The 14,237-nt window shown below is 34.5% G+C and overlaps 2 protein-coding genes across 8 annotated transcripts in view; both read left to right on the top strand.

The window, feature by feature from the left end:
- dnc (phosphodiesterase dunce) overlaps positions 1 to 11,732 on the top strand; it is a 204,712-nt gene extending 192,980 nt beyond the window's left edge. For 5 of the 7 annotated variants that reach the window (XM_013322383.1, XM_013322382.1, XM_013322381.1 and 2 more), the window contains 4 exons: positions 4,346 to 4,439; positions 7,322 to 7,431; positions 7,616 to 8,746; positions 9,119 to 11,731. In XM_013322383.1, coding sequence (XP_013177837.1) covers positions 4,346 to 4,439; positions 7,322 to 7,431; positions 7,616 to 8,746; positions 9,119 to 9,181 — 1,398 coding nt within the window. In that variant the 3' untranslated portion in view covers positions 9,182 to 11,731. Of the gene's footprint in view, positions 1 to 4,345; positions 4,440 to 7,321; positions 7,432 to 7,615; positions 8,747 to 9,118 lie in introns of all 7 variants that reach the window. The other 2 variants (XM_013322380.1, XM_013322379.1) reach the window with 1 other exon arrangement.
- A 574-nt stretch (positions 11,733 to 12,306) lies between these two features.
- Positions 12,307 to 13,979, top strand: U2A (small nuclear ribonucleoprotein polypeptide A'-like U2A). The gene is made up of 6 exons (XM_013322769.1): positions 12,307 to 12,538; positions 12,615 to 12,762; positions 12,849 to 13,013; positions 13,202 to 13,386; positions 13,487 to 13,636; positions 13,898 to 13,979. The coding sequence occupies exons 1-6, from the start codon at positions 12,457 to 12,459 to the stop codon at positions 13,939 to 13,941; spliced, it is 774 nt and encodes a 257-aa protein (XP_013178223.1). The 5' UTR covers positions 12,307 to 12,456; the 3' UTR covers positions 13,942 to 13,979.
- Positions 13,980 to 14,237: the final 258 nt, after the last annotated feature.

Here is a 14,237-nt window from a genome sequence, read left to right as displayed (position 1 = left end):
AAAATATTAAATTTAAATATGGAGAAATTATTCACTTTAGAGTTTAGGAGAGATTAGGTTGCACGTAGATTTTCTTAGGTTTTTCCAACACGTGTTTAAAATTGAACTTCAATGATTTATACTTTTGTTCATTGCGAAACAACTGTAGCGAGACAATGATAGATGTTTTTAAAACTGTAAACATATTATGAAATAGACACCCAATCATATATCTGTGATTTACATATATCACACGAGAACGTCACTCGAGTCACGTACGCATCTAACATATAAAGCATAATATGCTAATCGAATTTAATTGCACATACGCATAGACATGTAAGGTGTAATTTTCTTCAAACAACAACACTTACGCGCATAACTCAGAGGGGTAGGCAGAGAACACTTACCTCGATCTGGCGCGACACACCCTCCTGCTTCTTCTAAATTCATACATCTACGCATACATTTAAGTCGGTTACGGATGTCCGATTATTAATTTTTCATTGATGTATAAAAAATTGAAACGTCTCACAATTATTTATTTATGTAAAGTTATTACGAAATGTATTACATTATCTGTATCCGTTGTTATTTATCGAATATTTATACACTTTTTTTTTAATATTAGCGATAACCGAATCAAAGTAAACAAAAAATAAACGTGGATAAAACCACGTAGATCTCGCGTGCTATAAATGTCTGATCTCTACATCACGCAGTGGGGGTTGACTGCGTGGATCCTGTATTACCGAGGCATACTTTGTAAATCACAAGATTATACGTCACGTGTGTCACGACGCTAATGATTCACGCCAATCATACCGTATATTGTAACTACATCTTATTTATATAACATTTACTTAAGATAACCCACATTCTAAATGTAGAAGTAGCAAAACTTATCTACTATACTATAATAAAAAAATATAAATAGGCATTTTTATTTAACTGGTCTTAATCTGTCCCTGTGGACCATAACGGTTATCCCTTATAGATTGTGATTAGTCACACAACATGCCGTAAAATACGATTTTTCATAAAACTGTGAGTAAGTGTTTAAGTTAGCCACGTTTATTCAAAGTGGATATTAAACTTAGTACATATATTCAAATAAGATATTTCAAAAACTAGACAATTGACAACACAGATGACTTTATTCAAGAGGAAAATACGTTGAGAAAAATATAATATTTTAACACCTTTATACTTAATTACAAAAAGATCCGTAGTTGTTACACTTACGTAAAGATGGTGATCAAGGCTTTTATAAATGCCATACATAATTATATGACATTAAATGTATCAAAAGGTTAAATCACAGTCAATAAAATTCCATTAACCGTTGAGTACATTCAGGTAAAACAAGATGTATAGTCAGGTACATTTCAACGTGGTCTAACAATATGCGAAAACAAATTAATAAAGCTACTCAACGCAGTTTAACAATACATTTAATAGTGAAAACTTTTGTCGTTTTAGTTAATAGAATTTACTTACATTTTTAAACCTTTCAGTCAAAAATTAATAACAGTCTGGAAGAGATCGCGTCAGCGTAAGCGGTCAAGATTTCCTCAGTTTTCCTTCTTTTGTGCATGAATAAGGTCTTCGTCTGCGTCTTGCATTACTGTTTTTGTTCTCGAAACAGGTGAATCATTTTAAACGTGAAATGTTGGGTGATAAGTATACAACGAGTGTTCGAAATTATGAAAATATTATGCTAACGAACCGAAAGCATAATGTTGACCGAATTACCAGTGTCCCACTTTTACCAGCCTTTTGTCTCATCTCCATCATCGTTATAAACATCTTTCAAATAATGAGGTTCTGCAAATATTACTTTGTATTTTGTCGAATACTCAACATATTTAGAACGGCCTGTCAGAGTACATTTCACTTTTTTTTTTGGGTTTGACATGCGTTTACCGTTATGAATATTATTTTTTATATACTACTAAAGTAAACTTCTACTATACTACTTCAATTAGGTTTTTATATTAAGAAACAATGTGGATAAATAGCTTATTTTATATTTAAATATTCCATGTGAATTCAGAAATAAACATTTAGTACTCTACATAAAATGTCTGTGACTTATTTATTGGACAGAGCCAGGGTTGTGACCATGAAGTAGTAAATTTAACGTTCTGGACACACTACTGGAATGTCGGTCTAAATCTTAAATAGTTATTAATTTAGATTGATGACAAGACATTGGCAAGGATGTCCGCTATAGTAGCGTAGAGCGATACGACACTGACAGACAGAACTCCATACGGTAGAATTACTCTACTAAAAGCCTTTTTATTTAATTTTAACGTAAATTAAAACGTGTTATTTTCATGACAGCGTTTGTTAAAACTTTGCGAAACATAAGACTTCTATCCCTCGCTTGCTCAAAGTTGTTCTAAAGTTTCAAAATTCTTTCGTGCAGTTTACACTATTTTTTTTTATTCTACTGACCTGGTAAAATTATTTCATAAATATTGTAAATCTAGAAATTATCCTTTTAATCCCCTAAATCAGCTTATTTCCGTTATCTTATTTTAAATCATTAACTTTTTATCATTAACTTGAGTCGCATTTATTATATGAATCATTGCGGCGTAAATAGCAATAACTTTGTAAAAGTTCACAAAGAAACAAACAACTTGTTATAATTATACTGCCTACAAATGTCGGTGAATTGCTCACTAAAAAGTGAATGACAAAGTATTATCAATGTCTGGACAGAAATAGAGACGTTTTTACAGCATCGGCTTTGGATAAATATAGACATTTATCGAGTTATCCTGACTATAATCTCTCTTTTATAACTTCGTAAAAACTATGTATACGGGCTGTGAGTACTGTAGTTATCAACTGGGTGTGACAAACTTTTATCCGGGTTTTAAATCCCTCTTAACTACTTTTGTGTTAAGTTTTTCGGAAAAAACAGAACAACAAGAGTAGTGGAGAAGAATAATGATTAATTAAATATCATTTGTTTTTTAGTCTGTTACTTGTTGAATTCTTTATTAGTCTGTCTTTAACTGTCATGAAGCGAATATTTCAAAAACATTTAAAAACTGTATGATTATTACAAAACTAAATTAAGCAACTGGCTTAAAACGGTCAAATTTCGGCTAAACGGTTAGTAGAATAAAAATCTCAGTAAGATTAAGTTTGTTGGACCTCTTTAAAGCCCACTGACTCTTTCACGTGTACGTGAGATCTAGGGATAACGCGGTAAATCGATAACAAAGTGTGTCATGAACACCTTTCGATTAGGAAAAAAATTTAAATATCATTTATTTTCGATGGATTAACTCCACTATCGAAACATAATCCTTCGATAGGTACTACTTTATCCTTTTGATTGTTACTTTAAATTAAACGTAACACTAAACTTGTAATATTTTCATTGATTAGAATTTAGTACATATTTCCCTTTTCTTGCGTAACGAAAAACATAAATAAGAAACATAGTAAAGTACCTTGACTGTCACGTGAAAAATTTATATGTATGAATGTTCTTCAACATGTAACTGAATATTCGAAAATGTTAGCAAACATTATCGCATGTTATTGTCCTCGCGAACATTCTACGTCACTTCCTTAATCGAGTGTATCAATTTCTAAGTGACTGTTGCTACGCGCACCGTCTACATGCGCTTTATCAGCTACTACTAGATTATCGACGCCTATTGCGCGGGCTTTTGTCACGGAATATTATCGATTTAATTGTACAAGCCAACTAACAATAACGATTAGACCATGAAACTTCGAGGCTGCTAGTAAACTGCAACAATTCATTTTACAATTGATACAGAGTTACTCGTGCAATCTGCTTTCATCTTGGATTTCGGCAGTTATATCTGGATATCATCAGACACCAAAACTTAAGATCGAAGTGTGAAAATTTCTCTTCGATTTTCTTGGTATTGTGAAAGGAAATTAGAGCCAATATTTAGCAAGCGGATTACTAATGAAACGGAATACTGGGAAAGCGATATTTTTATACGTAGGCAGAAGTGACGAGAGCTTACTACGCTTAAGTACGAGGCCGTTGCGAGCGGTGTTTGCGACGAGCGACGTCTCTTCAGTCAGTTGAGTCAGTGTACAACTTGAAGTCGTAGTGTACGGACGGTTCTAGCTTCGCCGCGTTATATACTTATTTGCGTGCGAAATTTGGCCGTTGTGATTTGAAAACAATTAAGTGATTGAGACTTTTACATAATTTTAAATTGTTATTTTTTTACTTTTACATTTTCGTTCTGAAATGCGTGTGTGCTCGGAGAGACAGTGCGTTCGTTGTGCCCCGGCCCGCTGGCTCGGGCGTCGCGCCTCTAAGATGGCACATTCAATGGAGATATTGCATTTGCAGTTCAAACGCATGCTCAACAAGGAACTGAGCCATTTCTCCGAATCCAGTAAATCCGGCAACCAGATCTCCGAATACATCTGCTCCACTTTCTTGGGTATGTATACATTTTTAATACTTTCTACCTTTAGAAAAAATAAAATAGCAAATAAATGTACCTAAGGAAATCAAGGGAATCTTACTATGCAGGAAGGAAGCGAAGAGGCGATGGAAATCATCAGATTTACGCATGTAATAATATGTTTCAATTTCATTAGCGTGTCCTCAATCGAAATATCGATCCTGTAAATAATAGAGCGCTCTGCCAGACAAGGCCTTTAATTATCTAATTGAAAAGGTCAATATAGGTGACCTCAATTTGTGTTTTTATTGCAAGAAAGCTAAGTATGTATTGCAGCTCTCTTCGTAGAGAAAAATTAATTAAATTGGTGTGATGATAATATTTAAAATGATTTGGTATACTCAATATACATCCTAAGACTTGGATAATATCCCAAAAATAGTTAAGTAACCCGTTAATATGATGATTATAGATATTAATATGATGATACTATCAGAAAATTGCCTATAAATATGATTTTAAAATTGCTTTACATTATTAGTACGAAAGATTTATATTTTACTATACGATGTTTCTTAAAATGATTATTAAAGATAATTCCACATCACAATCTCTAACTTCTTTTGACGACTAATCTATGGTAAAATATTTTATTCAATTTCATCTTAATATTACTATAAAAATAAAAATCAATACGGAATTGGCAAGCAATGTAGGACGAATGTCTACGCAATAGCGTATTTGTCTGAGTCTTGATTTGTGATACGTCTTTCGAAATTGCTATCATAAGATGGCTGTTGACCTTAGACCAAGATAAAGATGGTAATACCAAATCAAAGCCTCTTTAAGCCGGATAAAGGTGAAAATGATAAGCATAACATCGCTTTCGAAATTTCCTGACCCATTTTTCAGTTCGTTACACGATTATGTAATCATTTCAAGCACATAACACTTCTAATATGAAAATACTTTACGTAAATTACGATGTAGATATATTAATGTTATCAGCCAGCTATTTAACTTCGAGACTATCGCGAATGAGAGGTAAATAAATACGCTTTATCGAAATTGCTATCAAAATGCAGTGAAAGCTCATCGACCGTGTAAACAAAACAATGATAAGTAAAGACATATATAGAATAGTGAAGATCTAAAACATAAAAATTGCTGAACTATCAACATCCATATTTAAACCGATATTCGAAGAAGCCTTTTCCCAATATTTGACTGATGTTAAAATTATCAGGCATGTTGTTGATTATGTTTTTAAAATAGCATACGAAGAAATTGAACTAAACGCTAGTACTAAGTGTACTTAATTAGATCAATGAGGTAGTTTATTAAGGCCATTGGCAAATCGGCGTCGAAATAGTTAGCCAATTGATTTGTTCGGCCTTAACCGGTGACAACGATGAGCGCTGACCGCGTAGATTGACATTTTTCGAATACTATTTGAGTATTATTAAACTTTCGACTTCCTACTGCGTTTCATATTGTGTTACAATATATTGAACATAACTTCCAAAAGTTCAAGTAACGATATAAGTTAAAAATACATTTCAGACGTACTTAATTTCTCTCTGTACAGTTTTAAAAATTAAATAAAACGACTGTGAAAAAAAAAACAAATTTTTAGAAAAATAATTAATAATTTATTTTATTGTTCGGGAAATATATTTCAGAGAATCGTTGACTTCTATTTGTTCGTTTGCCAATAAGTACAGGATACTGAGAAGCTAAAACAATAGCGTTTGCCGAAATCTTTGTTTACAATAAACAGCCCGATCTATTTTTATTCCGTTTCGAATAACAAGGCCAACTAAACTCATTGATTGACATGAAATTGTTTTTGTTTATAAATCAAACAGATAATTCTATTTTACGAAGATAATTTATATTGGAGTAAATTAGTCGTAGAAAACGGCATTTTCATAAAACCCTTTGAGTCATATAGTTTATGTATTCAGTATCAATGAATGAAAGGAAAATGTCAACAAATGATACTTCGGCTTAATTATAAAGATTTATTTTCTAATTGCGTTGTTTTTCATATCACTGCCATAGATTAGATAGAACCAGGTCGCATAGTATCTTACCTGATAACAGGTAAAGTAATCCTCTGTGTAATGCACATGCCTCTATAAATCATATTATCGTTGTTTTTCTTTCACCCTTTTCTTGTACGTCATATTATGATGACTATAACTACGAAATAATTTAATTTAATAAGTTTATCCCACCTGGCGTTAATAAGGGGAGTATCGTCTAATGTATGATAATATTTGTGTCAAAAATTTAAATAAAAAAGATACATTGCTATAAGTAGTCTAAGATAGAAAGAATCAAACTTTTGTCCATAAACGCCACTCATATTTTAAACCACTGAGCGATCGATATACTCATGCGTTAAATTTGCTTTTTTAGAAACAAGTTTGCGTATAATATTTTTCATATCTGTTTCCCTACAAATTAAGTTTAATAACAAGAAATATATTTGTATATGCAAGTTTATCATACAAAGATAGTATACCGATACAGTGACCCAGAATTGTATCAATCAGTGATATTATAAGCACGCCATGTGTTGCCTACTTTCTTTCAACACGAGCACCTATTGACATCAATTGTGGCCTGATAAAACTCGCTAATAATAGTAATATTTACATAATAATGTTGTAATAGACGCGTTATTTTTATCGAATAATACTTTTGCTTTGTAAAACAAGTGTTCTAATTATATGCGGGAATCGATATCGTAATGTTTCCTTATCTTTATTCCTTATATCTTTTACCTTGACTGATCTCAGGATATGTATCGAAAACATTGAGAGCGACTACAATTTGCACACAAATTGCTCACCTTCCGAACCTATACGGCGTTAAGAAATGTAGTTAATTAACATCTTACATTTTTGCAGATAAACAACAAGAGTTGGACTTGCCGTCCTTGCAAGTTGAAGAAAACACTGAACGCACCAAAAAGAAAGAAAAACCGCGTCATGGCGGGCCAGGAGGTACCATGTCACAAGTAAGTTTAAACTATCAACAATAACAGAATTATAAATTCATTATAATTGAAATACAGATAACTGCCTAATAAATTAAACATTTATTAACCTCCCTGCGCATCCTGTTTACGAAGTAATTTCTTTATAATAATTTTCCTGTTTTACATGTACCGTTTTCAATTAATATCGTAATTTTATTTCCAGATATCCGGTGTGAAGAGGACACTGACACATACAAACAGCTTCACCGGCGAGCGTGTGCCGAGATACGGCGTGGAAACACCTCACGAGGAGGAGCTCGGTCGTTTGCTCGGAGAACTGGATCGCTGGGGTGTCGACATCTTCCGCATCGGCGACCTGACATGCGGCCGTCCGCTGACGGCCGTCGCCTACGCCGCGTTCACATCGCGCGAACTCCTCAACACGCTGCAGATTCCCGCACGCACTTTCATAGCGTTCGTAATCACCCTCGAAGAGCACTATGTGCGTGACAATCCCTTCCACAACTCTCTGCACGCCGCTGACGTGACGCAATCGACGAATGTGCTGCTCAATACGCCGGCACTCGACGCCGTGTTTACGCCAATCGAAGTGTGTGCTGCGTTGTTCGCCGCCTGCGTGCATGACGTTGACCATCCCGGTCTCACCAACCAGTTCCTGGTCAACTCCAGTTCAGAGCTCGCTCTCATGTATAACGACGAGTCTGTACTAGAGAACCATCATCTCGCTGTCGCTTTTAAACTGCTCCAGAACGACGGTTGCGACATTTTCGTCAACCTCCACAAGAAGCAGAGGCAGACGCTGCGCAAGATGGTAATAGACATGGTGCTCTCCACGGACATGTCGAAGCACATGAGCCTTCTTGCCGATCTCAAGACCATGGTTGAGACCAAAAAAGTGGCCGGTAGCGGCGTCCTGTTGCTCGACAACTACACGGATAGGATACAAGTGCTGGAGAATCTCGTGCATTGTGCCGATCTGAGTAATCCTACCAAACCGTTACCGCTGTACAAGCGCTGGGTCGCTCTGCTCATGGAGGAGTTCTTCCAACAGGGCGACCGCGAGCGGGAGCAGGGGATGGATATAAGCCCGATGTGCGACAGGCACAATGCTACTATTGAGAAATCTCAAGTCGGTTTCATCGACTATATCGTGCATCCATTGTGGGAGACTTGGGCGGACCTCGTTCATCCTGACGCCCAAGATATACTGGACACGCTGGAGGAGAACCGCGACTACTACCAGAGCATGATACCACCGTCGCCACCGCCGGCACCTGTCTCCGCCTCTCATTCGGGAGCCGACGACGATCGTCCGGAACAAATACGCTTCCAGGTACGTCTTAATTATTTACTTAGATTCATGAGGAAAAAAATTATGACCGTAAGGCGGGGATTAAATTAATTTATATTAATATATTGCCACCGGTATTGCGCACAATAATCTCATTATCTGTTGTGTTTAAATACGTATCGTGGTTTAAATATTATCGATCTTATTTGTTATAAGTAGAAATTGGACCCGGATATGGGTAGTGGATAATTCTAATTTCTATTGTCTTTAAAATTACTTTGGGCATTGTCTAAAAGTGCTACACTATTTTTAGCATAACTATTTTTGGTTCCTATAATATTATGAAAGCAGTGCAATCATTAAACAACCGAAAGTAGAGAGTGAGATGTTTATGCTCATATTTTGTTGTTACAGGTAACATTAGAGGAGGGTGAGGGTTCCGAAGAGTGCGAGGGGGAGGGAGATGGTGGGATGTGACGGAAACTACTGGGAATCTGCAAGAAACTCTCTGAGAAGATGCAGGTGTGGTGGAAGCTCTGGCAGTAGACGCCCTAGGCGGCGCCCTTGTCGGAATAGTAATACACTTGTTAACGCTTAACGTCAGAGCCGTGTGCAGCAGCATGCGCCCGCTCCGACACTATTTGTATGAATACTACGCAATGTTGTCTAGAGTTACCTAACGACTCAATGTGTCCCTCCAATGACTGTGTAACATTCGATCGTCTAGTGTTTTTACTATCCTTTCATTTTGTCGTGTTACCAAAGAGCTGTGTGGTGGTTTAGCCGAGTCGTCTGTCTCTCTCCCGTGTCCCTCGTGTCAGTAGTCGGTATTCGCGTAACGTTACGGTGTAAGTAGCATTAGAGGTCGGCGCCGCATGTCCGGCGCTGGCTAAGTAAGGACATTGAAAACGCTTATTAATTGGTATGAAAGGGTAATTTATATTGTCATATCATCCACTTTCTCATATTTAATACGGGTTTGCGATAATGATGTTATTCACCAAAATATATTAACGTTATAGGTATCCTAAAATAAAATACTATTTTAAGGTAAATTTTAAAAACGCCTTTTCGGAGTTGTTGTTGTATCGTTTTTTCTGAATATTTAATATTCGACATGTCTCTCGCCGAATGACACTACCGAGAACATCCTGTTAGATAGCTTTACTTGATTTGAATTACCTTGTAGCACCTCATTTCTAACGAAGGATCGCTGGCGATCCCTTTATTTTCTCTTTAGAGTAATGTATTATTTTTGTAAATTACGTACATATTTTAATTCTAATTTCATTCACCTAAATAGTCATTTTAAAATAGGTATATTTAAATATCTTCGCGTATGCAACTAACGGCTTGAATCTTTGAACCGAACTAATAGTACTAACAGAGGCGTGGTTTGCGACAGTACTAATTAAGAGGCATACGATAGTGACGTGGGCCGGGTCTTGCAATAGTACTTCTAAGTAGATAGTTTCCGAAACTGCGCACAACGATGTTCTCTCTCGTATCAATGTAAATGCTCATTTCACACAACTCGAAGTTTGTATGTATCTATATGTATACATTTAAATGTGCCTAGCTTGTTGTCTTCGCGACGCCTCAGATCTGAATCCGCGGCTCGCATCCTTTTCTTGTAGCCATTACCAAAGTAGTGATTAGGTTTAGATGCCTCAACCCAATAATCCACGTTGACTAAACTTACTCCCGTATTCGTTTACATCGGGGTGTAATACTTAATTAACTGTATTATGTGCATTTCATAGGAGCCGTCATCTTAGTTTACGATTTTATTATTTGTGAGCTGGTCTCTGTATTTTATGTACTCAAAAGATATTTGTTTACTATAAATAATCGTTTAAATAAATTTCTCGCCGTCAAATTTGTTTGTTGCAACGGAAAAGGTACATTTATTAACAACGGACAGTATTACCCTGTTAATCGCACTAATCATTCATCGGTGTTAAGAATGAAGGTCCAATGTACAATATTTTCGTAGGTAAATTAAGATTCAACTGGCGACCAAATTCTGTCGCCTTTAGCATTCTTAAAAATTGTAATTTCTTATTTTAAAATTTCACATAGTAGAATTCGATGTGTCAAAAGCGACGAAATTAATTTGGAACGCTTATCTACAGTATATATGTATGTTTAAACAAATCATTACGCTTATAAACGATTGTTTAAAATTATGGTAACAATTGTGTATGTATGTTAATGTTGGATAAAGATATTTGTACTATATTATGATCTGTGTAAAAAACTTTCTTACGTACTCAATAAGTACAATACCATATTCATTCGTAATTTAAGAATACACTGCATGTTGGACAAAATCTTAGAATTACCGATGTTGTGGAATACATCCAAATTCGTCAAGTTCAGACTTGTAAATGTTTAGTCGTTACAATGTTTACTTTATCTGTGGCAGAAGTTTGTAGCAGCTGCACTGCCGATTATTTTGATAAAATTCTGATTCGATGTACTTTTTGCATCCTTTACGAATTTGGAACATTTTACTTTTAAATATTAGAACAAAATAGCATATGTTATTACCTATAACCTACTCGAAAATATTAAATTGTAACTAGATTTAAATACGCTTGCTGTAAAAACTTCGTTGCAGTTAATAGAACTATTACATGTATTAAATGTTTATTATTGTAATCAAATAACATAAAGTGGTCGTGATATGTTATATCCCCTATCGTTTTATCGTATTGTGTTTGTTTTGTTTTCTGTTCATCTAACTCGATTTTTACCAAAGAGCAAAGTTCAAAGGTTTTATGTGATATTTTATTGAGTTGGCTATATGTACATCTGGCATGTCATAATTTTACTTGAATCCTGTAGTCTCTCCCTGAAGCTTGGAGCGCTAATATTTTATTGATGTGGAGAACTATCGCTAATATGAATAATACTTAGATAAATTATTATAAATACCGAGTTAAAAGTGTGCAATGCTGGTCATTTGCATTACTTTTTATGTTTAAATAAAATAGCTTGTAATAGTTTTAATGAATATTTGAGTTGAATTAAAGAATATTAATGTATTTAGAATAAAAAGATATTGGAGAAAAACGAAGTTGTTTAATTTTTTACCCTTTATCATCTTAAGAAATTGTAGTACGTCCAAAACATATCATTCCGGCCCCTAGGTTACGTTACAGCGTTATCTTACCATTATAAAGCTTATATGGACGGATGGATGTTTATTATTGCGTCTCTCAAGGACAGCTACACTGTTCTAGCTGAAATTTGGTATAGATGTAAAACATAGTCCGAACCCAGGCTACTTATTTAGTTTTTCTATTAATACGCGCGGACGGAGATGCGGGCAACAGCTACTAGGGTATAACTGGGCGCGATGGTAAATGATGGACACATCAAGGAGACCAAATTAACCATATCGTGTCATAAGAACTTATCACGCATTTTTATGGAATTTCGAAATTATAAAACTGGCAACATTATCTACACCTAAAGTAAATGTAAAACGCAATTTTTGTCCTCATTACTAGGCAAACCTAGTCAGGCTAAAACAACAGTGGCGACATTCATCAATAATTTATAATCTACAAATATAGTACACTGGCAACTCTTTGGACACAAGATTATTACTCTGTGTGAAATGCTTAATAAACTTAAAACAAAATCCGGTATACAATAAAATAAACTATATTAATACAGTTTAACACTCTTAAGGACGATAGGATTTATATTTCTTATGGTTTTACTCTCCAACCTCAATAAAAATGGTGAAACTAACAACAGAACTCATTCAAAATTCAATGCAATATATGAATCCATGCCGAGATCGTGAGCTGGATCTTAGAGGTTAGTTGTTTACTGTAAGTGAATTGTGATTGATTTTGCTTAAGGAATTTAAGTAATAATAAAGTTATTATTTCAGGATATAAAATTCCGCAAATAGAAAATTTAGGAGCTACTTTGGATCAGTTTGATACAATTGATTTCTCCGATAACGATGTTCGAAAACTTGATGGATTTCCACTGCTAAAAAGATTAAAATGTTTATTTTTTAATAATAACCGTATTGTGTGAGTACACTACATATTTTCTACATATATTTTATGCTATATCTTAAGCATAAATATTATTCATATATTCATTTTATGATTTTCAGGAGAATAGGTGAAAATCTGGAACAATATCTGCCGAATTTAGAGTCTTTAATTTTAACAAATAACAATATTGGTGAATTAGGGGACTTGGACCCTTTGGCAACACTACCTAAACTAAAAACTCTATCACTAATGCACAACCCTGTGGCCAACAAACAGCACTACAGGTAATAATTAACTTTAAAATGTGTATTAATCATATAAATGTCATCATCTTACCACATAGTTGTTGTGATCTTTCATCTGGCCATTTGTTTGCTATCTTCTATAAAAATATAGGAAGGTATTTCAGTTTGTCTTTCTTATTTTAAATTTTGACATTTGCATGCAATAAATCATATGTTCTTGATTTCAGAGCCTATGTAGCATTTAAATTTCCAGAGCTGAGATTGCTAGATTTCAGAAAGATTAAGCAAAAAGAAAGGGATGAGGCAAATACTTTGTTCAAGAGTAAAAAAGGCAAAGAAATGCAAAAAGAGATTTCAAGAAAAGCAAAAACATTTGTACCTGGAGGAAATATGCCTGATCCTAAAGTTACCAGTTAGTGTTAACATTTTAATTAGCTCTTAAATTAATCGTCAAATATAATTAAGATGATGTTCTTGTGTGTTACTGTTATTAATTAAACATTTTTTTGTAGATTTGAATCCTCAAGAAATCCACAAGATCAGGGAGGCAATCAAAAATGCTTCATCCTTGCAAGAGGTTGAGAGGTTAACAAGAATGTTGCAATCAGGTCAAATTCCCGGACAGAAGCCATTACAACCTGCAACACAGACCAATGGTCAACGTAAGTATTCCAACACAAAGACTAACCACAATGGAAAATTTTATTTCTTGTTCATAGTCATTAAGAATTATTTAATAATGAAGAATCCCATTGACCTGTTTGATTGCTGATCGGATCAGCCTAGTTTTTTTCCGTTTTTTTTTTTTTTGAGCCTTTTGAATCCCAAGAATCAATCGGACCAATGGGAAATACCTGTGATTTGAAATTGATAAAATAAATAAAAATATTTGCTAATTAATCAAGATATTTCTATGATTTCAGAAAATGAGGATGAAGAAATGGAGGCTGAACAGACTGGAAATTGATAATAGCTCTAAGAACAGATATTACAATAAGGTTGTTACACTTGTGTTTCCATTGAGTACTTCAACCTAAAAACTTTATTCAACTTTCTAGATTTTTAGCTGTAAGAACAGATAATACACACTAATAAAAGTAATGTTTTTACATTATTTTAAGTATTAAGATGTTAAGAACAGATAATTATATATAACAGGTTACAGACCCAGTATATTTTGCTACAAAAGACAGATATTGCAATTGCGACTATACATTCATGTATCATTCAATAAATAGTGATACATTTGTTGTGGCCATGACC

The sequence above is a fragment of the Papilio xuthus genome, unplaced genomic scaffold (genome assembly GCF_000836235.2).
Source record: "Papilio xuthus unplaced genomic scaffold, Pxut_1.1 DF825928.1, whole genome shotgun sequence".
Classification (NCBI taxonomy): Eukaryota; Metazoa; Arthropoda; class Insecta; order Lepidoptera; family Papilionidae; genus Papilio; species Papilio xuthus.
Note: the sequence above shows the minus strand (reverse complement) of the source record. Positions and strands in the feature narration are given on the sequence as shown.

What these genes read in the sequence shown, in the direction of transcription:
- U2A (XM_013322769.1), top strand. Translation starts at nt 12,457, where the DNA reads ATGGTGAAACTAACAACAGAACTCATTCAAAATTCAATGCAATATATG. An exon ending in TCGTGAGCTGGATCTTAGAG is followed by an intron (nt 12,539 to 12,614) that starts GTTAGTTGTTTA and finishes TTATTATTTCAG; the next exon opens with GATATAAAATTCCGCAAATA. An exon ending in GCCAACAAACAGCACTACAG is followed by an intron (nt 13,014 to 13,201) that starts GTAATAATTAAC and finishes TCTTGATTTCAG; the next exon opens with AGCCTATGTAGCATTTAAAT.